Below are 27,558 nucleotides of genomic sequence, written 5' to 3'. Positions count from 1 at the left end.
AATCCCAGTCCGCGGACGAAGTGAGAGAGGAATACTACCCTTTCCTGGGGTTTCGGGGTAGGGATGATCTGCCCTTCGGCCGGAAGCCGATGCGCGATGTTTGCGGACAGGTATCCGGCCTCCCGAAGCTTCGTGATGTCGTCCTCCGTAATGGAGGAGGACATCCACTTGCCTCCCGCTCCGGACATGCTCGGAATGATTTTGCGGAGAAGGTGAAAGCTTTGGCGTTGGAGCTCGAGAATGGATGAGCAGAGGAAGAAGAAGGCGTGGGTGAAAGAGGGGAGTCCTTATCTCTTTGTAAAGGCGGTAGAAACTATGCGCCTCCCCACTTGTCCTAGAAACTCGCTTATTCCCCAAGCGCCGTGTTGATGGCGCGGTTGGGTTACCCACACCCGTATTGATGAGAATCCCGTGATAAGGGGACACGATCTCTGCTTCGACAAGACGTGCCAATAAAACCGCCTCGCAAGATGTGCAGTAGCAAGTTGAGAAAAACGGTTCGAATAATGCCTGGGCCGCGGCGTGATGTCATGCTATGAAAAAGTTGTCAGCAGATTAGACTTGTGGAATATTGTGCTCTCTACGGTGGTACGTGGAACTTGTTTTGCAGAGCCGGACATGATTCTTGTGTTCAAGATCTTCTTTGGAGTATTCAGAGAAGGAACCCGCCTTGCAATGCCGAAGACAATCTGTGCTCCGGACTCATCGTCATTGAAGCCTGGTTCAGGGGCTACTGAGGGAGTCCTGGATTAGGGGGTCCTCGGACAGCCGTACTATATACTTATGCCGGACTGTTGGACTATGAAGATATAAGATTGAAGACTTCATCCCATGTCCGGGTGGGACTCTCCTTTGCGTGGAAGGCAAGCTTGGCAATTCGGATATGTAGATTTCCTTCTCTGTAACCGACTCTATGTAACCCTAGCCCTCCTCCGGTATCTATATAAACCGGAGGGTTTAGTTTGTAGGACAACAACAATCATAATCATAGGCTAGCTTCTAGGGTTTAGCCTCTACGATCTCATGGTAGATCAACTCTTGTAATACTCATATCATCAAGATCAATCAAGCAGGAAGTAGGGTATTACCTCCATAAAGAGGGCCCGAACCTGGGTAAACATTATGTCCCCCGCCTCTTGTTACCATTAGCCTTAGACGCACAGTTCGGGACCCCCTACCCGAGATCCGCCGGTTTTGACACCGACACTCACCTCCCCGGCAACGGCGCCAGAAAAGAGCTTGATGTCTACTACATAACCTTATTCTTGTAGACGTTGTTGGGCCTCCAAGTGCAGAGGTTTGTAGGACAGTAGCAAATTTTCCTAAGTTGATGACCTAAGGTTTATCAATCCGTGGGAGGCGTAGGATGAAGATGGTCTCTTTCAAACAACCCTGCAACCAAATAAAAACGAGTCTCTTGTTTCCCCAACACACCCAATACAATGGTAAATTGTATAGGTCCACTAGTTCGGCGAAGAGATGGTGATACAAGTGCAATATGGATGATAGATATAGGTTTTTGTAATCTGAATATAAAAACAGCAAGGTAACTAATGGTGAAAGTGAGCGTAAACGGTATTGCAATGGTAGGAAACAAGGCCTAGGGTTCATACTTTCACTAGTGCATGTTCTCTCAACAATAATAACATAATTAGATCATATAACTATCCCTCAACATGCAACAAAGAGTCACTCCAAAGTCACTAATAGCGGAGAGCAAATGAAGAGATTATTGTAGGGTATGAAACCACCTCAAAGTTATCCTTTCTGATCGATCTATTCAAGAGTCTGTAGTAAAATAACACGATGCCATTCTTTCCGTTCGATCTATCATAGAGTTCATACTAGAATAACACCTTAAGATACAAATCAACCAAAACCCTAATGTCACCTAGATACTCCAATGTCACCTCAAGTATCCGTGGGCATGATTATACGATATGCATCACATAATCTCAGATTCATCTATTCAACCAACACAAAGAACTTCAAAGAGTGCCCCAAAGTTTCTACTGGAGAGTCAAGATGAAAACGTGTGCCAACCCCTATGCATAAGTTCACAAGGTGAACCTGCAAGTTGATCACCAAAACATACATCAAGTAGATCACGTGATATCCCATTGTCACCACAGATAAGCACATGCAAGACATACATCAAGTGTTCTCAAATCCTTAAAGACTCAATCCAATAAGATAAATTCAAAGGGAAAACTCAATTCATCACAAGAGAGTAGAGGGGGAGAAACATCATAAGATCCAACTATAATAGCAAAGCTCACGATACATCAAGATCGTACCACCTCAAGAACACGAGAGAGAGAGAGAGAGAGAGAGACAGAGAGAGAGAGAGATCAAACACATAGCTACTGGTACATACCCTCAGCCCCAAGGGTGAACTACTCCCTCCTTGTCATGGAGAGCGTTGGGATGATGAAGATGGCCACCGGTGAGGGATCCCCCTCCGGCAGGGTGCCGAACAGGGCCCCGATTGGTTTTTGGTTGCTATAGAGGCTTGCGGCGGCGGAACTCCCGATCTGTTGTGCTCCCCGATGTTTTTATGTTATATGGACATATATAGGTGAAAGAAGTCAGTCACGGGAGCCACGAGGGGCCCACAAGGGTGGGGGCGCGCCCAGGGGGTAGGGCGCGCCTCCCTGCCCCGTGGCTTCCTTGTTGCTTCCCTTACGTGCACTCCAAGTCTCCTGGATTGCTTCCGTTCCAAAAATAACTCTCCCAAAGGTTTCATTAAGTTTGGACTCCGTTTGATATTTCTTTTCTTCGAAACACTGAAATAGGCAAGAAAACAACAATTTGGGCTGGGCCTCCGGTTAATAGGTTAGTCCCAAAAATAATATAAAAGTGTATAATAAAGCTCGTAAACATCCAAAACAGATAATAATATAGCATGGAACAATCAAAAATTATAGATATGTTGGAGACGTATCAGTATCCATAAGATAAAATGATATTGAGTTGCCACCTGCTTTTCTAGATTATAATGTTATGGTTTGTTACCAGTTTCTTGAGAGGAACGATCAGTCCCTCCAGTACCGACTAATCTTTGATAGACTGTGTGTTGCCATTATTACCCTTCCTGCTCCTGCCTTCTTTAACTTTCAGGCAAATGGGAGATATGTTATAACCAGAGAGGAGGCAAACGAGTATGAGAGAACAGTAGAGGCCACTCGTCTCCAGGAAGTAGCTCGTTGGGCGGTAGCTGCCGCAGCACAGTCCGACCCCAACTATGATGTCGAATATCATTCGGGCCAGTGGTGGCTTTAGACCAACTTAGGCCAAAAGCCTAAACTTGGGGGAGTACGTATTTCTCACCGACATTACATTCATGTTCACACACTCATTCTAGTTGTCGGTGTTCATACTTTTTCATTGTATTATCCATGCTAGTTTATTTTCTTTTCCTGATTTCTTCTTGTGTGTTTGAAAAACTTTCATAAAACCAAATAAATTAGTTATAGCTTTTAGCTAGTTTACTTTCCATGCTTGTAGTAGTAGTAATTAAAAGGAAAACCCCACAAGATTTCTCGTTCTTCTTTTGCTTGTTGGGAGCTTTCCCGTATAAATAATTTTTCTCGTTTATTGAAATTCTTTTGTTTTCTTTGGGGGTCGAGAGGAGAAGACCACGATGAAATGATGAGTGGCTCTCATATGCATTATTTTTTATATAACAAAGAGCCCATATTACCTTGTTTTCTCCTTTGAATAAATGGTTGCAGATTCCAGCTTAGTCTAATGCACGTGCACTATTATTATTATTCACACCGTTCGGTCATGCAAGTGAAAGGCAATAATGACGGTATGTGATGAAATGATTGAGATGAGGAAAAGCTAGCATGAACTCGACCTATCTTGTTTTTGTAAATATGATTAATTCATCGTTCCTGATTCAGCCTATTATGAATGAAACATGTTTGCAATGACCATTAGAGATTATAGTTACTCATGCCATGCTTAGTTAGCTAGGAGTTTATAATGGTTTACCTTGCATGCCAACATGCTATTAAAATGGTTGTGATGTAGTATGATAGGATGATATCCTCCATTGAATGATTCGAGTGACTTGACTTGGCACATGTTCACGCATGTAGTTGAAACAAAATAAATATAGCCTCTACAATATTTATGTTCATGGTGATTTATATCCTACTCATGCTTGCACTCATTGTTGGTTAATCTTAATGCATGTTTATGACTGTGTGGCACTCTAGTTGGTCGCTTCCCACTCCCTTTCTAGCCTTCACCTGTACTAAGAGGGAATACTTCTTGTGCATCCACTTCCATAAAACCCAAACTTGTTCCATATGAGTCCACCATACCTACCTATATGCGGTATTTACCTGTCGTTCCAAGTAAATTTGCATATGCCAAACTCTAAACCTTCAAATGAAACTCTGTTTTGTATGCTTGAATCGCTCTTGTTTCAACTAGGGCTATCTATAAATTCCATGCTAGGTGGGTTATTCTCACAATGAGTGGACTCCGCTCATCACTCACGAGAAAATGGCCGATAACCGGGATGCCCAGTCCCATGCTCAAATCAAATCAAAATAATTGCAAACAAACTAAAAGGATCGAGAAGAGGTGTCTAGAGGGGGTGAATAGACCCTTAACACACAAAGTTGGCAGTTTTTAAGTTTTTCAAGTTTAGGTGGAGTTTGAGCACAAGTTTAACCAATCACAATACATATCAAGCAAGCATACAAAGAGTATATGGGCAGCGGAAAGTAAAGCATGCAACTTGCAAGAAAGTAAAGGGATGGGATTGGAGTGTGCAAACACAATTGGAGACACGAATGTTTTTGGCGTGGTTCTGATAGGTGGTGCTATCGTACATCCATGTTGATGGAGACTTCAACCCATGAAGGGTAACGGTTGCGCGAGTCCACGGAGGGCTCCACCCACAAAGGGTCCATGAAGAAGCAACCTTGTCTATCCCACCATGACCATCGCCCACGAAGGACTTGCCTCACTAGGGTAGATCTTCACAAAGTAGGCGATCTCCTTGCCCTTACAAACTCCTTGGTTCAACTCCACAATCTTGTCTGAGGCTCCCAAGTGACACCTAACCAATCTAGGAGACACCACTCTCCAAAAGGTAATAGATGGTGTTTTGATGATGAACTCCTTGATCTTGTGCTTCAAATGATAGTATCCCCAACACTCAACTCTCTCTCATAGGATTGTATATGGTGGAAAGATGATTTGAGTGGAAAGCAACTTGGGGAAGGCTATAGATCAAGATTCATATGGTTGGGTTGGAATATCTTGGCCTCAACACATGAGTAGGTGGCTCTCTCTCAGAAAATGAGTAGTGGAAGTGTAGGCACATTCTGATGGCTTCTGTCACGAATGAGGAGAGGGTGGAGGGGTATATATAGCCTCCACACAAAATCTAACCGTTACACACAATATATCAAACTCGATGGGACCTAATCAGAAAAGTCGGTCGGACCGATTCAGTACATATGTGACTGTTAGGCAATTTTGGTGGGACTGATATGATCAACTCGGTGGGACCGATGTGCAAGGGTTAGGGTAGAGCCTCATCTCGGTTCGACCGATTACACAACTCGGTGGGACTGATTTGGTAATGCAAAACAGAGAGTAGGTCAGGCAAACTCGATGTGACCGATTACATCTTCTCGGTGGGACTGAAAATATTGGAATAGACAACAGAGAGTTTGCAAGCCCATCTCGGTGAGACCAAGATCCCTATCGGTGAGACCGAAGTGACTATGGTTTCTGGCAGTGGCTGTGTCAAATGAACTCGGTGGCGCCGGATGGATCAAATTGGTGGGGCCGAGTTTGACTTTTGGTTTGGGACATATGTGGATATGAGAAAGTGGTTGAGGGCTTTGGAGCATATCACTAAGCACTTTGAGCAAGCAAGCCATTAAGCAACACCTCATCCCCTTTTAATAGTATTGGCTTTCCTATAGACTCAATGTGATCTTGGATCACTGAAAATATAAAATGTAGAGTCCTTTGCTTTGAGCTTGAGACAATCCTTTGTCGTTAGCATCTTGAAGGGGTTCCACATCCTCTTGTACATGCCACTCCAATGTTGGACGTATCTGAAATATACTAGATGAAAGTATTAGTCCAACAAGAGATATGTTGACATTAATTACCAAAATCACCTAGGGAGCACTTGTGCTTTCAATCTCCCCCTTTTTGGTAATTGAGACAACATACATCAAAGATTTAGATAGAGATATAGAGAAAGACAAGTAAAGCTTTGGAAAAAACATGTAACATGCATAGGCTCCCCCTACATGTATGCAATCATGTAAATATGGAACATAAGATCATGTGAGTGCATAATCATGATAGAGCAAGCAATGAGTTACATGTATCCTGGCTATATGCATCAGAGCAAATGGTGTGAACATAGGAAATGTACCTTCATGCTCATGAGTCCTTCTTGCAAACAATATGTACATCAGCAAGAGATCCTCATGCACATGAGTGTGATGCATATACTTACCTTGTGGTCTTGAACTAGCTTTGGAAGGGATGAACCTGAGTAATAAGGTTAGAAAACACAAAAACATCTACTAAGCAGAGCAAGAGCAGTAAACCACAAGAGTACCAAGATCTGGGATGGCATGTATAGAGTGAGTACTAGGTACTCTATTTGAGTGTAGACATGTCCCCAAGGGTAAAGATATGCAATGAATTTTAAGATTTCCTTCCCTTAGATGTCTTGCTCCCCCTGAATCTTATAATGGATATTGGGAGAAAATAGGGAAAAGAAAATCAGTGCAAAGCAAAGTAAACATAGAAACAACATGAACATGTCTTTCCCCTCTAAAGACATGTAACTTCTCTCCTCTTTGAATACCAAGCAACTGAGGTCTCTTTTTGAAAATAATATCTCTCTCCCCCTGTTGGAGTGATTAAGCTTTGATGTGAACTCTCTCTCCCCCTTTGACATCAATTTCCAAGAAGGGTCTTCTGGAGTGTGAGTCATAATAGGTTTGGTCCTTGAGTCACAGAGCAAAGCAACACATAGAATATGATGCTGATAGAGGATAAGAATCATCGAGTGGAGCTGGAACAAAATGTGCAGAATGCAAGTGACAGAGTGATTTCTCAGCATTGAAATCGGCTACACTGAGTTGATTCCTTCGGTGGCACCGAAAAGTTTCGGTTTGACCGAAAGAGGGAAATTGGTTTGTCCGAGTTCATCAGGGAGAAGGCACTAGTCACCTCAGCTCACTAAGCGAATAAGATCCACCAGGATTTGCAATGAATTAAACCGAAGGATTTGCAAGGAATTGGGTGCAGAGAAATGCAGAACAGAAATAACGGAGAATAAATCTAGATGATTTTTTTTGAAAGGGGAACAAATATGCATGAGACAAAAATGCAAGAACAAGGAGAAACGCTAGAGAACTTCATCTAGAATTGTTGGAAAAGGTCACATATGTTAGAGTATATTGACTTAGGAGTCAAGTGAAGACACTTGATCATAGGTCATACTCATCGTTTAAGCTCATAATGGGGTTGCCATTTTTCTTTTAAGCATCTTGATGTATTCATATCTTATTGAGTTGCTTTGACCCATGTCTTGGGGTAAAGCTTCTCGAAGGTGGAATAACATACCTTGGGTGGTGGTGTTGATCATGATCATGTAGTTGAACTTGTGTAGGATGCTCAATGTTGATATAGTTCATTTGGAGCACCACTTGTAATTGGAGTTCATCTACCTACATGGATTAGAAATGCAAGGAAGAGCACTTGTGTATCCAAAATGACAATCATGAAATTTTACTTAGGAATTTGTCAAAGGATATGTTTGAAGAGTTTCATGCTTCCTTGTCTTCAACCACCGTAAAGTAGAGACTTGGTGATGTAGAGATTGCTCAAGATATGAGTGAGTTGCAATCTCATAGACTTAGATCCATCCAAGTACCTACATGGGTTAGATAACATGCAAGGGTGCAAATATATCCAAGATATGTGATTATCATCATAATAGAAATATCAAGGATTAGTCATAGGCTCATGCCTTGCATGTAAACAAATAGAGTTCCTACTCCAAGTTTGAGGCATCAATGATGTTCAATTCACCTCTCAACCTGCAAAACACTTTCTCATCAAGTGGTTTAGTGAATATATCCGCCAATTGCTTGTCGGTGCGAACATGCTTAAGGTTAATATCACCCTTAGCAACATGATCTCGAATGAAATGATGACGAACTTGAATGTGCTTAGTTCGAGAGTGTTGCACGGGATTGTGAGCAATCTTAATAGCACTTTCGTTGTCACAAAGCAAAGGAACATGTTTCAAATATATCCCATAATCTTTAAGAGTTTGGGTCATCCAAAGTAATTGAGCACAACATGAACCGGCGGCAATGTATTCCGCTTCGGTGGTAGATAAGGATACCGAGTTTTGTTTCTTGGAGGACCAAGACACAAGAGATCTACCAAGAAATTGACAAGTACCCGAAGTGGATTTTCTATCAAACTTGTCACCGGCATAGTCCAAGTCGGAGTAGCCGACAAGATTAAAAGAGGCCCTCTTTGGATACCAAATGCCAAAGTTTGGTGTATGTATTGAGTATCTCACTATCCTTTTCACGGCCTTAAGATGACATTCTTTAGAGGCCGCTTAATATCGTGCACACATGCACACACTTAGCATGATATCGGGACGAGAGGCACGTAGATATAATAATGAGCCAATCATAGAGCGGTAAACCTTTTGATCAACGGGTTCACCATCTTTAGTCAAGTCAAGATGTCCACTAGTAGGCATGGGTGTACTCATACCTTTGCATTCTTGCATATTGAACTTCTTGAACAAGTCCTTGGTATACTTCATTTGAGAGACAAAGGTACCTTCCTTAGTTTGCTTGATTTGCAAGCCAAGAAAGAACTTAAGTTCACTCATCATAGACATCTCAAACTTCTCCGACATAAGCTTCCCAAACTTCTCACTAAAATGAGGGTTAGTTGATCCAAATATAATATCATCAACATAGATTTGGCACACAAATAATTCTCCATTAACCCTTTTAGTGAAAAGAGTAGAATCAATTTTTCCAATCTCAAAGCCTTTTTCAATAAGTAACTTGGTCAAGCATTTATACCATGCTCTAGGAACTTGTTTAAGACCATAAAGAGCTTTGTGAAGCTTGTACACATGATTGGGTTTCTTGGGATTAACAAAGCCGGGAGGTTGTTTAACATAAACTTCCTCCTCAATTTCACCATTTAGAAAAGCACTTTTAATGTCCATTTGGTATAAGGTGATATCATGGTGATTAGCATAGGCAAGTAAGATGCAAATGGACTCAAGTCTAGCAACGGGGGCATATGTCTCACCATAGTCCATACCTTCGACTTGAGTGTAGCCTTGGGCGACGAGACGTGCTTTGTTGCGAACTACTTGTCCATCTTCATCTTGCTTGTTGCAAAACACCCATTTGGTACCAATGATGTTGTGGTTCTTGTCATGCTTCTCGACCAATGTCCACACTTGGTTTCTCTCAAAGTTGTGTAGTTCTACATGCACGGCGTTTATCCATTCTGGATCTTCCAATGCTTCTTCAACCTTCATAGGTTCAATGCTAGATATGAATGAATAATGTTCACAAAAGTTAGCCAAACGAGATTTAGAGCGAGTGATTCTCCCGGTTTGGATATCATTGTAGATTTGCTCGACGGGATGGTCTCTAGCAACTCTTGCTCGAACTCGTGAGACCTTTTGCTTTGATTGGGGTGGAACATCTTCTTCATCATCTCGTTCTTCTTCTTGGCCTTCATCATTGTTAACGTTGTCGTTCTCTCATCGTGGTGGAGAAGGAGGTTGAGGTTCATCTTGGTGTACTTCCTCGTTTTCTTCATCTTGGTGTGTCCAGCTTGTGGATGCTTCCATATCAACTCTTGGTTCACCTTGTCATGAGGTAGAAGCTTCCACTTGGACGGATGAGGTACTCTCCTTCACCTCCGTTGGACGAACCTTGCCAATAGACAAGTCGTGTATTGCTTCTGAAGGATCTTTATCTCCTACATCAATTGGCAATTGCTCTACTTGTGAGCCGTTAGATTCATCAAACTTCACATCTACTGTCTCTTCAACCTTTTGGGTAAAATAGTTGTAGACACGGTAAGTGTGAGAGTTTGAGCCATAACCAAGTAGGAAACCTCGTGAGATTTAGGAGCAAATTTAGAACGGCGATGCTTATCAAGAATGTAGCACTTGGAGCTGAATACTCGAAAGTATCCAACTTGGGGTTTGTTATCGGTGAGGAGCTCGTATGCCGTCTTGCCGAGTAGCTTGTGAAGATATAAGCAATTTGTCGCATGACAAGCTGTCTCAAACGCTTCCGCCCAAAATTGCTTTGGCTTCTCGTACTCATCAAGCATCATTCTCGCCATTTCGATGAGCGTCCGGTTCTTCCTCTCAACAACTCCATTTTGTTGAGGTGTATATGTAGCCGAGAACTCATGTGAAATCCCTTCTTCGTCAAGAAAGGTGTCCACATTTGCGTTCTTGAACTCTGTTCTGTTGCCGCTGCGAACCTTCTTGATCTTCACTTCAAATTGATTTTGGGCCTTCCTAGCGAAATTCTTGAAGATCTTTTGGACCTGCAATTTATCATCGAGAAAGAACACCCACGTAAATCTTGAAAAATCATCAACTATAACTAGACCAAATGAGTTTCCACCGAGACTTTTGTAAGCATTGGGACCGAAAAGATCCATGTGCAGTAGCTCGAGCGGTCTCCTTGTGGCCATGATGTTCTTCACGGGGTGGCTTCCTCCAACCTGTTTTCCTGCTTGGCAAGCACTGCAAAGTCTATGCTTATCAAATATGACATCTTTAACACCAAGTATATGATCACCTTTAATAAGCTTGTCAAGGTTTCGCATGCCCACATGACCTAACCATCTATTTCACAACCAGCCTTTAGAAGATTTAGCAATTAAGCAAGTTCTAGGTTGAGCATTTTTAGTGAAGTCAACAATGTATATATCACCTTTTCGTATACCGGTAAAGACCATTTTATGAGTATCTCTACGAAACACTTGGCAATCTACTTTGGTAAATAGGACATTGAAGCCAAAGTCAGCTAGTCTAGAAACAGAAAGTAGATTATAGCCAAGAGATTCAACGAGCATGACATTTTGTATGGAGCTATCATGTGAGATGGCCACCTTACCGAGGCCAACCACTTTACCCTTTGAGTTATCGCCAAAAGTGACATACTTTTGAGGGCCGTCATTTTCAGCAAGCTCATGAAACATATCTTTATCTCCGGTCATGTGATCGGTACATCCACTATCAAGGACCCATTCCTTTCCTCCTGCCATGTATACCTGAAGATTTGCCATAAGACCAAAGTGTCTCATTCCATCATCAAGATCATAGTCACTATCATCATCCTCATCATAGTATCCATGTTCAACATCGTCATGTGGTGGATCGATTCCTAGAGAGGGTGATTCATTAGATAACCGATTTTGACAATGATCATCTTTATGAATTCTAATAGCTTCGGAAATAATATTGCTAATAATTCCAACATCTCCTTTGGCACGCATAAGATTTGTAAGCTCAAATAGACAATCACCAAACTTAGGATCATTGGAATTCATCTTACTCAAGGCAATAGACTTATGAAGAATCTCATCTAGATCTTGCAAGGAATAATTTGGAAATCGTTCCTCAAGAAATCTCCATATAGTGTAGGCACACTTAAGAGTAGGCAAGCAACCAATCAAGTTTATAGGCAAACCTCTAGTGATAAGATTAACAGTTCTAAGATTGTGAATCATGTCAATTGAATCATCAAGGGTAGGATGCATAGGATCAACATGAAGTGCACAAGGGCTAGTAATGTACTTGTTCAAATGATATTCATTGAAAATCACAAGCATCTCATTTTTCCACTCATGAAAGTACTCTCCATAAAGTATAGGCACTCTATGTCGAAGACTCCCCAAAGTACACTCATCCATCTTCCTCCAATGGTGTTTAAACCAAAGCAATGGAGACCAAAGCTATGATACCAATTGAAAGGATCGAGAAGAGGTGTCTAGAGGGGGTGAATAGACCCTTAACACACAAAGTTGGCAGTTTTTTAAGTTTTTCGAGTTTAGGTGGAGTTTGAGCACAAGTTTAAGCATTCACAATACATATAAAGCAAGCATGCAAAGAGTATATGGGCAGCGGAAAGTAAAGCATGCAACTTGCAAGAAAGTAAAGGGATGGGATTGGAGTGTGCAAACGCAATTGGAGACACGGATGTTTTTGGCATGGTTCCGATAGGTGGTGCTATCGTACATCCACATTGATGGAGACTTCAACCCACGAAGGGTAACGGTTGCACGAGTCCATGGAGGGCTCCACCCACAAAGGGTCCACGAAGAAGCAACCTTGTCTATCCCACCATGGCCATCGCCCATGAAGGACTTGGCTCACTAGGGTAGATCTTCACGAAGTAGGCGATCTCCTTGCCCTTACAAACTCCTTGGTTCAACTCCACAATCTTGTCCGAGGCTCCCAAGTGACACCTAACCAATCTAGGAGACACCACTCTCCAAAAGGTAATAGATGGTGTGTTGATGATGAACTCCTTGCTCTTGTGCTTCAAATGATAGTCTCCCCAACACTCAACTCTCTCTCATAGGATTGGATTTGGTGGAAAGATGATTTGAGTGGAAAGCAACTTGGGGAAGGCTAGAGATCAAGATTCATATGGTTGGATTGGAATATCTTGGCCTCAACACATGAGTACGTGGCTCTCTCTCAGAAAATGAGTAGTGGAAGTGTAGGCACATTCTGATGGCTTCCCTCATGAATGAGGAGAGGGTGGAGGGGTATATATAGCATCCACACAAAATCTAACCATTACACACAATATACCAAACTCGATGGGACCGAATCAGATAACTTGGTCGGGCCGATTCAGTACATATGTGACCGTTAGGCAATTTTGGTGGGACTGATATGATCAAGTCGGTTGGACCGATGTGCAAGGGTTAGGGTAGAGCCTCATCTCGGTTCGAACAATTACACAACTCGGTGGGACCGATTTGGTAATAAGCAAAACAGAGAGTTGGTCAGGCAAACTCGGTGTGACCGATTACATCTTCTTGGTGGGATCTAAAATATTGCAATAGACAACAAAGAGTTTGCAAGCCCATCTTGGTGAGACCGAGATCCCTATCGGTGAGACCAAAGTGACTAGGGTTTCTGGCAGTGGCTATGTCAAATGAACTCGGTGGTGCCGGATGGATCAAATCGGTGGGGCCGAGTTTGACTTTTGGTTTGGGACATATGTGGATATGAGAAATTGGTTGAGGGCTTTGGAGCATATCACTAAGCACTTTGAGAAAGCAAGCCATTAAGCAACACATCATCCTCTTTTAATAGTATTGGCTTTCCTATAGACTTGATGTGATCTTGGATCACTGAAAATAGAAAATGTAGAGTCCTTTGATTTGAGCTTGAGCCAATCCTTTGTCCTTAGCATCTTGAAGGGGTTCCACATCCTCTTGTCCATGACACTCCACTGTTGGACTTATCTGAAATATACTAGATGAAAGTATTAGTCCAACAAGGGATATGTTGACATTAATTAGCAAAATCACCCAGGGAGCACTTGTGCTTTCAAAACCTCCCCTGGGATTGCTTTTAGTTAGACGGTACCCATTGTTTCGGACCAGCCGTGGAATGTGCTTGTTGGTGGTGGGGGAGTATAAACTTTACCATTCTGTTTGGGAACTCCCTGTAATGTATGTATCATGGAAGATACCGATATCTCTTAGTTGTTATGTTGACAATGAAAGTTTACCGCTCAAAATATTATTTATCTCTGTTTCAAAACTTGAGCTCTGGCACCTCTGCAAATCCATGCTTCCCTCTGTGACGGGCCTATCTATTTACTTTTATGTTGAGTCATTATCCTCTTATAGAAAGCAACAGTTAGAGAGAACCACTGTCATTTGTATGCATTGTTATTAATTGATACCGAGTATGACTGTGACTGGATCTCTTTTGCCATGAATTACAATGTCTAGTCAGTCCTTGATCTTTAGGGGTGCTCTGCATTTATGTTTTGCGGTCTCAGAAAGGGCTAGCGAGATACCATCTTGTTATATCATATCATGATTGTTTTGAGAAAGTGTTGTCATCCGAGATTTATTATTATTACTCGCTAGTTGATTATGCCATTGATATGAGTAAACGTGAGACCTAAATGTTATTGTGAATATGGTTAGTTCATAATCTTTGCTGAAAACTTGAATGTTGGCTTTACATATTTGCACAACAAGATTAAACAGAGTTTGTAAAAGTTTTTCTTTATCACTTTCAGCTTGTCAACTGAATTGCTTGAGGACAAGCAACGGGTTAAGCTTGGGGGAGTTGATACGTCTCCAACGTATCTACTTTTCCAAACTCTTTTGCCCTTGTTTTGGACTCTAATTTGCATGATATGAATGGAACTAACCCGGACTGGCGTTGTTTTCAGCAGAATTGCCATGGTGTTATTTTTGTGCAGAAATAGAGTTCTCGGAATGACCTGAAACTTCGGAGATAACTTTTGGAATTAATAAAAAATACTAGCGAAAGAATCAGCAGAAAGGGGCCCACACCCTGTCCATGAGAGTGGGGTCGTGCCCTACCCCCCTGGGCGCGCCCTCCTACCTCGTGGCCCCCCTGGACCTACACCGACCTCAACTCCAACTCCATATATTCACGTCCGGGGAGAAAAAATCAAAGAGAAGGATTCATCGCGTTTTACGATACGGAGCCACCGCCAACCCTCTTCTTCCTCGGGAGGGCAGATCTGGAGTCCGTTCGGGGCTCCGAAGAGGGGAATCCGTCGCCATCGTCATCATCAACCATCCTCCATCACCAATTTCATGATGCTCACCACCGTGCGTAAGTAATCCCATCATAGGCTTGCTGGACGGTGATGGGTTGGATGAGATTTACCATGTAATCGAGTTAGTTTTGTTAGGGTTTGATCCCTAGTATCCATTATGTTCTAAGATTGATGTTGCTATGACTTTGCTATGCCTAATGCTTGTCACTAGGGCCCGAGTGCCATGATTTTAGATCTGAACCTATTATGTTTTCATGAATATATGAGTGTGCTTGATCCTATCTTGCAAGTTATTGTCACCTACTACGTGTTATGATCTGGCAACCCCGGAGTGACAATAGTCGGGACACTTCCCGGTGATGACCGTAGTTTTAGGAGTTCATGTATTCACTAAGTGATAATGCTTTGGTCTGGTACTCTATTAAAAGAAGGCCTTAATATCCCTTAGTTTCCATTAGGACCCCGCTGCCACGGGAGGGTAGGACAAAATATGCCATGCAAGTTCTTTTCCATAAGCACGTATGACTATATTCAGAATACATGCCTACATTATATTGATGAAATGGAGCTAGTTCTCTGTCCCCCTATGTTATTACTGTTGCATGATGAATGCCATCCGACATAATTATCCATCATTGATCCATTGCCTACGAGCTCGTTTCATATTGATCTTTGCTTAGTTACTTCTCCGTTGCCACTGTTACGATTGCTAAAACTGCTACTGTTACTTTGGCCACTGTTACCGTTACTTCCATACTACTTTGCTACTAAATACTTTGTTGTAGGTATTAAGTCTTTCAGGTGTGGTTGAATTGACAACTCAGCTGCTAATACTTGAGAATATTCTTTGGCTCCCCTTGTGTCGAATCAATAAATTTGGGTTGAATACTCTACCCTCGAAAACTGTTGCGATCCCCTATACTTGTGGGTTATCAGCGACTACGTCTTGCCTCTGCACCCGACTCCGGCCGGAGGGAATCAAGGATGGCCTGCTGCCCCGCCTGCAGATCCCCGTCGCCAGCGTCCCCCACATCATCCTCCTTCGGCTCATTCTCCTCCTCCTCCTCCTCCAACTCCTCCTCCGGATCCACTACATCCAGAGGTAGGCCCCACGATGATCCGGGCTTCGCGCCTAGCCCGAATCTGCTCAAGGAGCTCGAGCCGACGCTCCGGCGTCAGAAAGGGCTCGCTCCTCACCTGGCGGCATGGGGGCATGGCTACTAGGCGGACGGGTGGAGTGGAAAATGGCGGCGGCGGCGGACAGGAGGAGGAAAATGTGGATGTATGGTAGGGTTTCGGTGCCGCCGGTCGACTTAAATAGTCGGGCAATGCACATGCGGCTCGCCGGAGTTGCACCACTGGTCCGATGGAGGAGACGACCTTCAGACTGCCGGGTTTGAGGGTGTTTCCGGTTGGGACCCCTTCGTCAGTTCGACGTGGCGGGCGTGCCCGGGCGCCCTCATATCCGCCCCATATTTGGGCTGGATATAGGGGGTGCCGGTCAGCCCGAGCATTTGAGGGACGTCCGAGAGGCCCGTCTGGGTCGAAACAATCGTGACCGGTCGGCCCGCCCGGGCGTAGAAGGCAGGTTTGAGAGGTCCGGTTGTAGATGCTCTTAAATACTCAGCATAGTCTATCGATTCCTTCTCACCATACTTTTCATATCTTGTCCGGTTTTGGGTTATGTTTGGACAACAGCCAAAAACTACTCCCTTTGTAAACTTTTAGAGTTTAGATCACTACTTATAAAAGTTTATAGAGGGAGTACACAACTAATTTTTTGGTCATGACAAATATTAGTTTTTTTAATAGTTGCCAGTAAAATGTCTGGGGTCTTTTGTCTTCATTTTTTTGTCAATATTAGCTAAGCAATGACTTTTTTTCGAGAGAGAAAGTTGTTGTGGTGTGGAGAGGCCTCATAGCGGTAGTATGTCTAACTAAGCTTTCCAACCTCATTATTTGGTCAAACAAGATGCTAGAAGGAGACATGTTATATTAGTATCAATATTTAATAACAAGGGGGTGTTCTAAGTTGTACTCCCTCCGTAAAGAAATATAAGAGCGTTTAGAAAACGCTCTTATATTTCTTTACGGAGGGAGTACTAATTACGGTGAAATTAGGTTGATGAGCCATACAATGAGAACTATGAGAGAGAGGCATTGAGCACACCTAAGAAGAATGACATCATGATAAAAAAATTAGTTTTCCTTTAGTAGGTGAAACATGAAAATTTGGTTGAGAAATCTTAGGCACATAGGTAAATCTTCAAATCCTCTTTTCCTTTACTAGGTGAAGCATCAAAATTTGGCTAAGGAATTTTTGGCACATAGGTAAATCTCATATTTTTATTCCTAGAAGTTTTTCCTTTACTTTTTATAGAAGCAAAAGTTGATCCCAAAACATCCATAACCTCTTCTAACTTATCTATTATAGCTGAACTTTGTTCTACACTATTGGTACATGGTTCTTTCTTCAAATCTTCTATTAAGTTTAACACATTCCCTACTGAAGAGGCTAACTCAGTGAAGTGATTATGCATCTTTTTTATCAATTTCCTCTAACTTCTCCATACTGGGCATTTTATTTTTATTATATCAAGTCTATGCATAAGATGCCAAAAAGTTTTTCAGTATTGTTCACTCTATTTGGTGGGGTTCCAACTAAATTTTCCATGGCACTGAAAGCATCTAAGGTGTAACTACCCAAGAAATTCCCTCCTATTATGGTATTTGGAACAAACCTATACCAAGAAGTAATGACGAAGTCGCTGACCACTGTGTGTGTGCGCGTGCATGCGTGTGCGTGCGCGTGGGCGTTGGTTTGGGTGGGTGTGGGGGGGGGCGACGATTTAGAAATTATCATGTAACTTCATCGGAGAAATTATCATGTTGGAACCATGTTTGGTGGCTGCTACACCCGCCAACACGAGAGGCCCGATGGTGACCATAACTGGGCAATATTGTGAATGGCGATGCAGATGTTGGAACCAACAAACGATTCTGCTAGAATCGGCTACTACCTGAGCTGCAACCAGGTTACAAAATGTTGGAACCTTCGCCAGTGAAGTTGCCACCGTAGACATTTTCTGGATGCTCGAACTGGGAAAGGATTTTGCTGCATTCACGCCGCGACGCAGGTGAAGGAGCTGTCACCACAACAGACAGTGTTGCGAAAATGGAGCGGAGCTACAATCATCGTCGGCGATTCTATGGTGGCGGGGGGAGGGGGCATTTCTCCTGTGCGTGCTGCAACAACTTCATCGGCATTTTTCGTATCTGAAATGGCCAACATGACGCAACAGGAAGGGAGCAAGAGGGAAGAGTTGCGGTGACGATGAGGGTGGCAAGGTGGGACCTGCGGCGAGGTCGCTGGCTGGTGAGGGCTGTTTGTGAGGGGCTAGGACCCACACTGGACGCGTGCATGACAAGAGCGTTGTTGACGCAGTGCAACAGACGTCTCATGATGGGAGGCAAGGGTGAAAACGGGTGGACCGCAACCGTTTGGATGTGCTCGACCTAACGACTGGTATGCATGCTTGAACAATAGTAGTTATGTTACATGGGGAGTAATGTAGGATGAAGTGAAACATGGAGGACATGGCACCGTGGCAGAGCTATCGGAGAGATGTCCGGGGCGATGTTGAGGCCGGCAGCCCAAAAAAATGGCCAAATGGGGTTCCTTAGCGCTAGCGAGGAGGCCGATGGATTCCGTGGAGCAATGTTGGAGGAACAACGTATTGGATTCCATTTTCTGATGGAGAAGAACTGATGAATGGTGTGTGCGTGATTCGTTTGTTCATTCATTTGATGTTTTCCTTTTCCATTCATTTGACCCTTCTTATTCTACTCAACTCAGATTCATTTACTTTGAGCTCTTTTATGGTACCCGAGATGAATATTGGCCGTTCATTCCTGATGATCCAATGCCTCAAAGAGATGTATACTGCTTCGATCGGGTTAGCAGCACAGCGTGCACTGCTTGTTTAACGCGAGCAGTATACAAGATTTGAGGGCAATTTGGGAATATATTCTCGGCTCGTTAGATGGGTTGATGCGACCCGCTCGTTCTCTCTCTCATTCCGTTTCGCCGTCGCCTGCTTGCATCTCCGTGGGCCCATGTCTCGTCCCTTCCTCGATCAGCCCGTGCTCGATGGCTTGGAGCAGGTCTCACCTGACGTCTCCTACCCGTCCTCCTCTTCGTCGCCAGGCCGTATGTGAGCCGCTGACTTAGACTGCTCATTGTGGCCTGACTCATGACGGTGGTGGCAAAAACAGCGGAGGCCGCTGACGAGCTCGCCGCCGTCGAAAAGAAGGCCATGCCATACAAAAATACATCATCCCCCGCCACAGCTCCCATGCATACGTAGGCGACATGTGCTCACGGATAGTTTAGTATTCACCTTCGTATAGTTGTCCATGTCCAACGCAAATTCAGGTTTTAAGTTGTAAAGTATATTAGTTCAGTCTGTTGGCAATCGGTTATTTCCAAGGAGGAGCAGTTAGCAGTAGTACCTGCAAGAAATTTTTAACACCAGTAAGTTTCTACGGTGAAATCATATCACATATATGGATATATCCAATCATGGATAACTAAATTTCTAATCCATAAGAAGGCAGTGGATGTTCGAGGCCTGCCGCAAGGTCAGCGATGTGCGAGCCTGCAAGGTTTACTAGAGAAGCATGGCGATTGGACGGAGCCAACTAACGCAGTGGCAGCGGCAAGAGGGGCCGAGGGGAGTTGGACGGCCGGCTGGGCGTGTGGGAACGGCGCGTTGGGATTGAGGTGAAGCGTGGCTGCTTGGAGCCGCGGTGTGAGGTGAGATTGCTAGGCGGCGGCGGAGTTTTAATATGAAAATTAGGGTCTAAACTACCCTCAAGAAATCAACGGTGAGACTAGATATATACTGCTACCCTTCTCCTAGCAGTATAGGGTACTACCATAAAAAGCTGTTTACTTTTGCACTTACACATGCTTCGATAGATCGAGAAATTTAATGACATTAATTGCAACGAGGAATATCATATATTCATAAATCTCTTTTTTGACAGTAAAACATGATCATGATGAAGCAGAAAGATTTTTAAAATGTCCGTGACAATGCACGTGCATTCTACTAGTCCTTTTAAAGATGCAGAAAAGCTAAGTACAGAAGTGCTTCTGTCAAAAGTTCGACAACACCACTTTAATACAAAAACCTGCAGTATTGCCACCGAATGGCGCATCGTATAAATATCAGCCCATCTTTACAGAAGTAGATTAACTCTACGCAAGATCACTGGTGCTAGAATCAAACGCAGCAATTGACACCCGGTCGATGCTGAAGCAAGCAGAGTTCGTCGAGATCAGCCAGAGGAGCCCTGGAGCCTGGACACGAAGCTGGATGCGGCGAACGCGGCGGATCCCCCGGCGACGCAGACGAGGGCGGCGACGGCCTGCAGCGCCACCTCCCAGGGGTACTGCTCGGGGACGAGGAAGACGACGGCGGGGCCGGCGGCCAGCAGCAGGAGCGCGAGGCCCTGCAGCGAGCCGGGGGTGCCGGGGTCGGTGGCGGCCGACAGCACCCCGAGCTCCTCCGCCTTGGACAGCAGCCCGAGCCGCTCGACCGCCGACAGCGACAGCCCGGCGCGCTCCGCCGCGGACAGCAGGCCCGCCTTCTCCGCCTTGGTCAGCAGCCGCAGCTTCTCCACGTTCGTCAGCAGCTTCACGGGCGCCGACCCCTTCGTCGTCGCCGGCCGCGGCGGGCCCGCGGGCTTCCCTACCGGGAACACCGTGGTAGTGCCCTGCATGCGCCACACGCGCGCGCGTCGGTAAATTGCAAGTTGTTGCACACGCACGCACGCATGGAGTCCACATGGAAATAGATTGACAGCGCAAGGGATTTAACGGCAGGCGCTAGCTTACCGACGATCTTTTCGTGCCGCCGGAGCTGGGCTTCGGGCCCTTGGTTGCCATGGCGGTGACACTGGGAGTAAGGCGGCCCCTCCTGCCGGTCGGTCTCGCCGTGGTCGCAGCGACGGTGCTCGGCGACAGAAGCGACGCCATTGCCACCTCTCTCTTCGCGTCGTCGATGGATCCCCTGCTTTGCTTGGTAATGGTTCAGCCGTTCAGGACTTGGCGACGTGCAAACCTTCCTCCCTTTTGCTTCGGTGGAGTGGTGTAGCTGGTGTGTGCGGTGTCGCCTGATCCATCCAAGCAGGAGACGTGGCATCTCTCCAGCGCCACGAAATCCAACGTTGGCGACGAATGACTATTAAATCACGGAAATAATGGTTACTAAATTTCTAGGTGAAACGGTGTCATCAATTGACTCCGTGGCCCAATGGATAAGGCGCTGGTCTACGAAACCAGAGATTCTGGGTTCGATCCCCAGCGGAGTCGGGCTATTTTTGCTTTTCCTCTCTTCTCTTTTTTTCCCCTTCTCTTTTGAGTCGGGCTATTTTTGCTTTTCCTCTCTTCTCTTTTTTTCCCCTTCTCTTTTCTCTTTTTTCTCTCCGTCTCTTCCTTTTTTCAGCGGAGTCGCAACCCAAAAATCGAGTGCAAAAAGCCCAATAGACCCATATAGAGAAGAAGTGGGCTCCTGAACATAACACGTAACCCTCCGGCGCGCGAAGAAAAAAAAGCCTAACTAACCAGATAGAACTCGCGGGAAGGAGCGGGAGGAGATCCAAAGAGCAGACATGGCGGCAGCGAAGGCGGCGTTGGAGAAGATGAGGGCGTTCTGGGACTCGCAGTGCAACAACGAGGAGAACTGGGCGGTCAACTATGTCAGCCTCTCTCCCTCTTCTCGCTTCGATCTAGTTATTTATGTGTCGCCTACTCATTGCTGATGTGGAATTACTATATTATGGGAGTCCGGTTTGCTGCCTGCCTACGGATGAGAGATTCGGTTTGGAATTTGGATGGTTAGGTTGTCCGCTGACCTTTTGATGTGTAGTAGTATATGGGGACCCGGGAACTTGGTAGCACATTGTGAACCTTGGTGGTTGTGTTCTGTTGTGCTTCAACAAGCTTGATTGTGAATTGTGATGCTGCTGCTCAAGGTTTTGGGCTCAATTAGGGCATGGAAAAAAGCCGAAGAAGTGATTTAGGCACTCTGACTCTGTCCTCCTGGCAGACTCTTTCTTGGGGGCAGTTTCTCGGCCTTAGCACTAACACGCTTCGCTTGTTATCAGTTTAGACTAGTGTATTTGTGGCGTTGGTGAGACTATAATGTGGCGTTGTTACTAGTAAATTCGTATAACTTCCAACTTGCTAGGTTCTGCACAACTACGGGTGTGGTTTTATTTCTTCATCTCCGTGTGTGTAGATCCACCTCTATCTTCCATTGTATTCTCTTTATTCTACTATATGCGGTCCCCTCAAGGTTGTTCAACACTATGATCACAATTCATAGGATCAATGTGGGATCTAGGATCACGAATCAAAGGATAGTTCTAGAATTGGTAGGTTGGTCAGTCAATCTAGGTTGACAACCTTGGTTCCTTTGCTAGTGAATTGCTTACTTTAGTTACTTACCCTCACAAAAAAGTTGGTTAACAGTTAAATTATGCCTGCAGTGATCCTGTTGACCTTCTAAATTTCTGCCTGAGAACCGATGTTTTTCTGTTGGCGGATCCCAAACTTTAAGTTATGCATGACATTGAATTTTTGCACTGGCTGATCATGTTTCCGATGTATTTTTAGTTATGTCTGTTAGTGGATCCTTTATATCTTATTGTCCCATGTGTTCGTTCTTGCCTAAAAGAGGAACCTTCATTTTTATTGAGGTGCAAAAGGATTTGAATTTGTGTTCCCCTCTGTGTTCTGCTATGCGATCCTCTCAAGGTTGTTCCACACTATGATTGCAATTCATAGGATATATGTAGGATCTACTAAGACAAGAAATCATTGGATTTTCTAGAATTGGTAGGATTAGTCAGTCAAACCTTGGTTCCTTCGCTGATGAATCGCTTACTTTAGTTACTTGTGAATCGCTTAGTTTAGTTACTTATCCCCAAAATTTTGTTTGTTAAATTATGCCTGGCTATTAAATTTCTGCCTGAGATGTTTGAAATCTCTGCCAGAAAATCAATATTTTTTATTGCTGGATTCCTAACTTTTATGTTATCCTTGACATTGAAACTTTGCAATGGTGGATCCTATCTCTGAATTTGTTGTCTGGCAGCTGAACATTTATATATTTTTTCTCCTATGTGTTTTTTTGGCCATAAAGTGGAACCCCATTTTTAGTGAGGCGCAAAATGATTTGAAGTTGTTCCGGCATGTTATCTCTTGGTGCTGCTGGAGTACTGTAATTGTGCTGGGCTGTTATTGGGTTAAGGAATACTAGATTAACTACTTGCATTGTAGTGATATTGTGCCCTTGTTGTTCAGGACGATATCTCCTGTTGGTACAAAAATCTCTTACTACTTTTTTTTATTTGTTCATTTACAGAAGGTGCTAAAGGCTGCTGGTATATTTGCTGGATCTGTCTTCCTGATGCACAACTTTGGCCATAATATGGTCATCTAAACGGAACGAGATAGGGCAACAATGGACATTCAATGGTGCGGTGTTGCATTGCCTTTTTCGTTTTCTCATCAACATGGTCATCACACATGTTCTTAGTGTGGATTAAGGAGTGAAACTCTTGTTCTTAGACATTGGTTGGTAATAATGGCAGCCAAAGTAGCACTGTATATGTACTTCCTCCGTTCCGAAATATTTGTCTTTCTAGAGATTTCAACAAGTGACTACATACGGAGCAAAATGAGTGAATCTACACTCTAAAATATGTCTACATACATCCGTATGTGGTAGTACATTTGAAATGTCTAGAAAGACAAATATTTAGGAACGGAGGGAGTATTACCTTATCAGGTGTTCGCTTGCTTTGTGAATTATCAGGCAAATCGTCGCTAAATTTGGGATCCCCTTTTGTTAGGTCTTCTTGAGCTCTGCCCGCCAGTTCATGCAGTGGATTAGGCCGATGATACTGTACTGCTGTGAATATTTATGTCTTGCTGATTTCTGCTGGTTCAGTCTGTGAATGATATTTTCTGTGCCTGTGCAAATAATCAGTTTGATAAGAGGATGGTGCAAGCCAGGGTACACCTTGCATTCGTTTATTCGCTCAAAATAAGCGTGATTTGCGAGATCATGAAGAATTGAACGAGTGTAGGCTGTGAGAGATTATGAGCGGACTTGCTACTACTAGATGCGACTATGCTACAGCACCGATTTGTTTTGTGTGTGGCTGATAGGCGGCCCCTAAAATAGACGGGGAACGTTTATGATCGGGCAACCGATCTCAGCGCTCGGTCGGTCACCTCATCTCACGCACGCGTCCCTATGGGGCTGGGGCCTGACCCGACGCTCCACCCCTTCCTCTTGTCCACATCTTTCTCGAGCAATTCGCTTCCTCACTTCCCTCACATGTCCGCTCGCGCCACTCAACTCGTCCCTTGGCATGTTGCCGACCATCAACCTGCTCTAAACCCAATCACATGGGGCTGAAAGGGCAGATGCTATGCTGTGAGCTCGTGAGATTCACGACGGAGCGTAGTGTTGCAAGCTACGGAGTCAGAGCGGACGGTGTTGTTGTGAGCAGAGGTGCTTGTTGTTGCAAAAGCCAGCGGCTACTGCTGCGGGTCGCACCGGTGCGTCGAGCTCGGCAATGGGCGGTGCTACGACTTAGGCATATTTCCGTTTGGCGACTCGCGGTGCTACGACCGACATCGCGGGTTGTTGTGTGTCGACCAACGATGGTGTGACGAGCTGTGAGCTCCGCGACGGCTTGTGGTGTGGTGACTAGTGTTGTCGGTGCTGCAACCGGAGACGCGATGTGCTACGACGCGGGCGGTGGTGCTTGTCATCGTCGCATCCAGAGACACGACGAGCTACGACGGTTGAGGTCAGTGCGGCGAAAGACGTGCAACCGCGCTACCGTACTTCAAGATGGTGCGTCGGTGGCGCTCTAGAGGGGGGTTTAGACTAGTTGTAAAATTTAAAGGACTCCTTTTTCTAATTTTACTTCTTGGCAGTTCTTAGCTGTAGCTAGCAAGTCGGCGGTTGAGGCCAGTGCGGGCGAAAGGCGTGCAACCGCGCTACCATATTGCACGAGGGGGGGGGGGGTATGTAGGATCGAAAGTATGTCTAGAAAAGGATGAGTAGACTAGTTGCCAAATTTAAATGACTCCATTTCCAATTTTACTTCTCGGTAGTTTTTACTCTAGCTAGCAAGTCACATAACGAGAAGTGCATCCCTGCACGCAGCGCATCGACGGCTCGCACAGCGTCGCGATTAGTAGCAGTCAGACATGCTACTTGAAGTATAGAGGCCTGCTGGCGAGCCATATGTTGCGTATTGGTGTATTTGAAGTACCATGCACTGACACACCACTGTAGAACACTGTACGTGTGCAGGCGAGAAGACAAAATAGTACCGCTGCAGAGCACTATACGTGTGCAGGCTTCGTCATCGCCACAACCTGCATCTTGCTTGCCTTCGCCGCCTTCCTGCTCGCCACGCCCATGTACAAACACCGCATGCCCGCCGGCACGCCGCTCAAGAGCCTCTGCCAGGTCGTCACTGCCGCGTACAAGAAGATCTACGTCAAGGTGCCCGCCGACGTCGAAGTTGGACACCTCTATGAGGTCAGCGACAAGATCGACTCGCCCCAGCCCAGGATTGCGCACACCAGCGACTTCAAGTTCCTCGACAAGGCGGCCAGTCGGACATGGAGGAGAGGCCGGAGGAGGCGACCTCATGGAAACTCTGCACCGTGACTCAAGTGGAGGAGCTCAAGATCCTGCTCCGCCTGCTACCCGTCTGGATCACCAGCATCATTGTCTCATCGGCCTTCTCGCATATGAACACCACGTTCGTGCAACAGGGCAGCACCATGGACATGACCATCCTGTAGGTGCCGGTGCCCGCGGCGTCGCTGGCCTCCTTCGAGGTGATCTGCGTCCTGACATGGGCTTTCCTCTACAATCTACAACAAGGTGGTTGTGCCGGCGCTGAGGAGCTTCCCCTCGAGCGGCTACAGCAAGCCGTCGCAGCTGCAGCGGATGGGCGCCCGGCTACTCCTCATGACGCTCACCATGGCTGTGGTGGCGCTCGTGGAAACTAAGTGGAGGCGCGCATGCATGAACCACCGACAGGCGCAGAGAGAGCTGCGCACTGCCGTGCACGGCAGCGGCCACCCGGTCAAAAAAGGCGACCGACCCCACGCCAGAAGGCTGCCCCAAACCCGCACATGGCATAGCCAAAGTCCCACCGGTGCAGCCGTACACACAATTAATTACAGCGAGCCCCAATGACGCCGTAGATGAAACAGTAGTAAAAAGGGCCACCGTGCCCTGCGGTGCTGGTCCTTGTGTCAGCGTGGCCAGTAGTATTGATTGTATACGGCTAATGTATGCATCGTTTGTGATTTTCCCACCTATTCTATGCACGCATCACCTCGGCGCAGCGGGCGGCTGGATATCTGCGTCCAGCTGCCGCTGCGTCCAGAACGGCCGCTCTCCCTACACATGCAATTTTAGAGTACAGGCAATGGAAAGTACATACTCCCTCCATCCCAAAATAAGTGTCTCAACTTTGTACTAACTTGTACTAGAGTTGAGACACTTATTTTGGAAGATTTATATTTAGAAACAGAGGAAGTATATTGCAAGTAATAGTAACGTAGCATCCATGCGCTGCTGCTGTGTTCTTCTCTTGTTTATATGATATTCACTTGTGTACAGAGATGGATAAATGAATACAGAGAGGAGAGAAGACAGATATTTTTGTGCCTGTGTGTACTCCCTGTCTCCCCTGTCCTGAATAACTTATCTTATATACATCCGTATCAAGACAAATGTAAGACAAGTAATTTGGGAAGGAGGTAATATGTGTTAGGTGAGCATGGAGTTCATTCTCTATGAACTATTGTGATATCAGATGATCTTCTTGCTAGGCCTTTTGACACGTATGATGGCATGCTCGATTCATAGTCACAGGTTGCTTGATGTTTCAGGCTAGTAAGAAGTAAACGCACATCAGATGTGTGATCTCAAATGGAAAGCTCACACCCATGTTTTTTCAGGAGGGTACATGATAATATGATCAGGCAAATCCATTCTGGATCAACTAGCTTACATCAAAACTACTACGGGGAAGAAGATCTACGAAAATTCTTGTGTTGCGGTTCCAAAACACTGTTTTTCATCCTAGATGAGGTTCATGATAGTTCTGTTTATGAAATCTTCCGAGCAAGATTCTTCACTCCCGCACCTACACATTTTAGACTGACCGTGTTTGAGTTTGGGTCGGGCTTGATGATGAACTTGACATCAAGGAACTCCTTGATGTTTCGAAGTGATTCTATAGCGTGCGGTGTCAGCTGTCCCACGCGAACCTTTGACACATCAGGCGGGCATAGAGCGCACAGCATGAACAGAAGGCCCTGCAAATTGTTTACAAGAGAAACATCATGTGACTAACAGAAGAAGCATTTTGAAGCAAGATTCAGAAAGAGCCATAGAAGGAAAGGCAGACACGGTCTCAGACATTATCTTGCCAAAATGAACCAAGAACTAGGTTGGCAGAAGAACTTGCATAAAACGATCATTCTAACGGATCACATCCATGCATGCTATGTTCAGTTTGAATTTTTAATTCTTATCCAGCTTTCATGGGTGGCTTTCGAGTTAATACAATG

General features: G+C 45.0%; 3 protein-coding genes and 1 non-coding gene across 4 annotated transcripts in view; 2 read left to right on the top strand and 2 right to left on the bottom strand.

Moving 5' to 3' along the window:
- Positions 1 to 19,932: 19,932 nt before the first annotated feature.
- On the bottom strand, positions 19,933 to 21,016 carry LOC119307710. The gene is made up of 2 exons (XM_037583785.1): positions 20,770 to 21,016; positions 19,933 to 20,648 (listed from the first exon to the last, which is right to left on the bottom strand). Exons 1-2 carry the CDS (start codon positions 20,908 to 20,910, stop codon positions 20,211 to 20,213), a joined length of 579 nt encoding a protein of 192 aa, XP_037439682.1. The 5' UTR covers positions 20,911 to 21,016; the 3' UTR covers positions 19,933 to 20,210.
- Positions 21,017 to 21,173: 157 nt separating this feature from the next.
- TRNAR-ACG lies at positions 21,174 to 21,246 on the top strand. Its single transcript has one exon. It is a non-coding gene; the product is annotated as a tRNA-Arg (tRNA).
- A 127-nt stretch (positions 21,247 to 21,373) lies between these two features.
- Positions 21,374 to 23,748, top strand: LOC119305264 (mitochondrial import receptor subunit TOM5 homolog). The gene is made up of 2 exons (XM_037581835.1): positions 21,374 to 21,632; positions 23,303 to 23,748. The coding sequence occupies exons 1-2, from the start codon at positions 21,546 to 21,548 to the stop codon at positions 23,378 to 23,380; spliced, it is 165 nt and encodes a 54-aa protein (XP_037437732.1). The 5' UTR covers positions 21,374 to 21,545; the 3' UTR covers positions 23,381 to 23,748.
- A 3,114-nt stretch (positions 23,749 to 26,862) lies between these two features.
- Positions 26,863 to 27,558, bottom strand: part of LOC119307709 (probable RNA 3'-terminal phosphate cyclase-like protein) — a 3,253-nt gene continuing 2,557 nt past the window's right edge. Inside the window, exon 6 of the mRNA XM_037583784.1 lies at positions 26,863 to 27,303. Coding sequence (XP_037439681.1) covers positions 27,094 to 27,303 — 210 coding nt within the window. The 3' untranslated portion in view covers positions 26,863 to 27,093. The remainder of the gene's footprint in view (positions 27,304 to 27,558) is intronic.

The sequence above is a fragment of the Triticum dicoccoides genome, chromosome 5B, assembly GCF_002162155.2.
Source record: "Triticum dicoccoides isolate Atlit2015 ecotype Zavitan chromosome 5B, WEW_v2.0, whole genome shotgun sequence".
In the NCBI taxonomy this organism is placed as follows: domain Eukaryota; kingdom Viridiplantae; phylum Streptophyta; class Magnoliopsida; order Poales; family Poaceae; genus Triticum; species Triticum dicoccoides.
This window is presented reverse-complemented; position numbering and strand designations above follow the sequence as displayed.

Bases quoted from the DNA above. Each gene is read 5' to 3' on its own strand.
- LOC119305264 (XM_037581835.1), top strand. From the start codon at position 21,546: ATGGCGGCAGCGAAGGCGGCGTTGGAGAAGATGAGGGCGTTCTGGGAC. The intron at 21,633-23,302 runs GTCAGCCTCTCT...GTTCATTTACAG, and splicing joins AGAACTGGGCGGTCAACTAT to AAGGTGCTAAAGGCTGCTGG.
- LOC119307710 (XM_037583785.1), bottom strand. From the start codon at position 20,910: ATGGCGTCGCTTCTGTCGCCGAGCACCGTCGCTGCGACCACGGCGAGA. The intron at 20,649-20,769 runs GTAAGCTAGCGC...TGGCGCATGCAG, and splicing joins GCGGCACGAAAAGATCGTCG to GGCACTACCACGGTGTTCCC.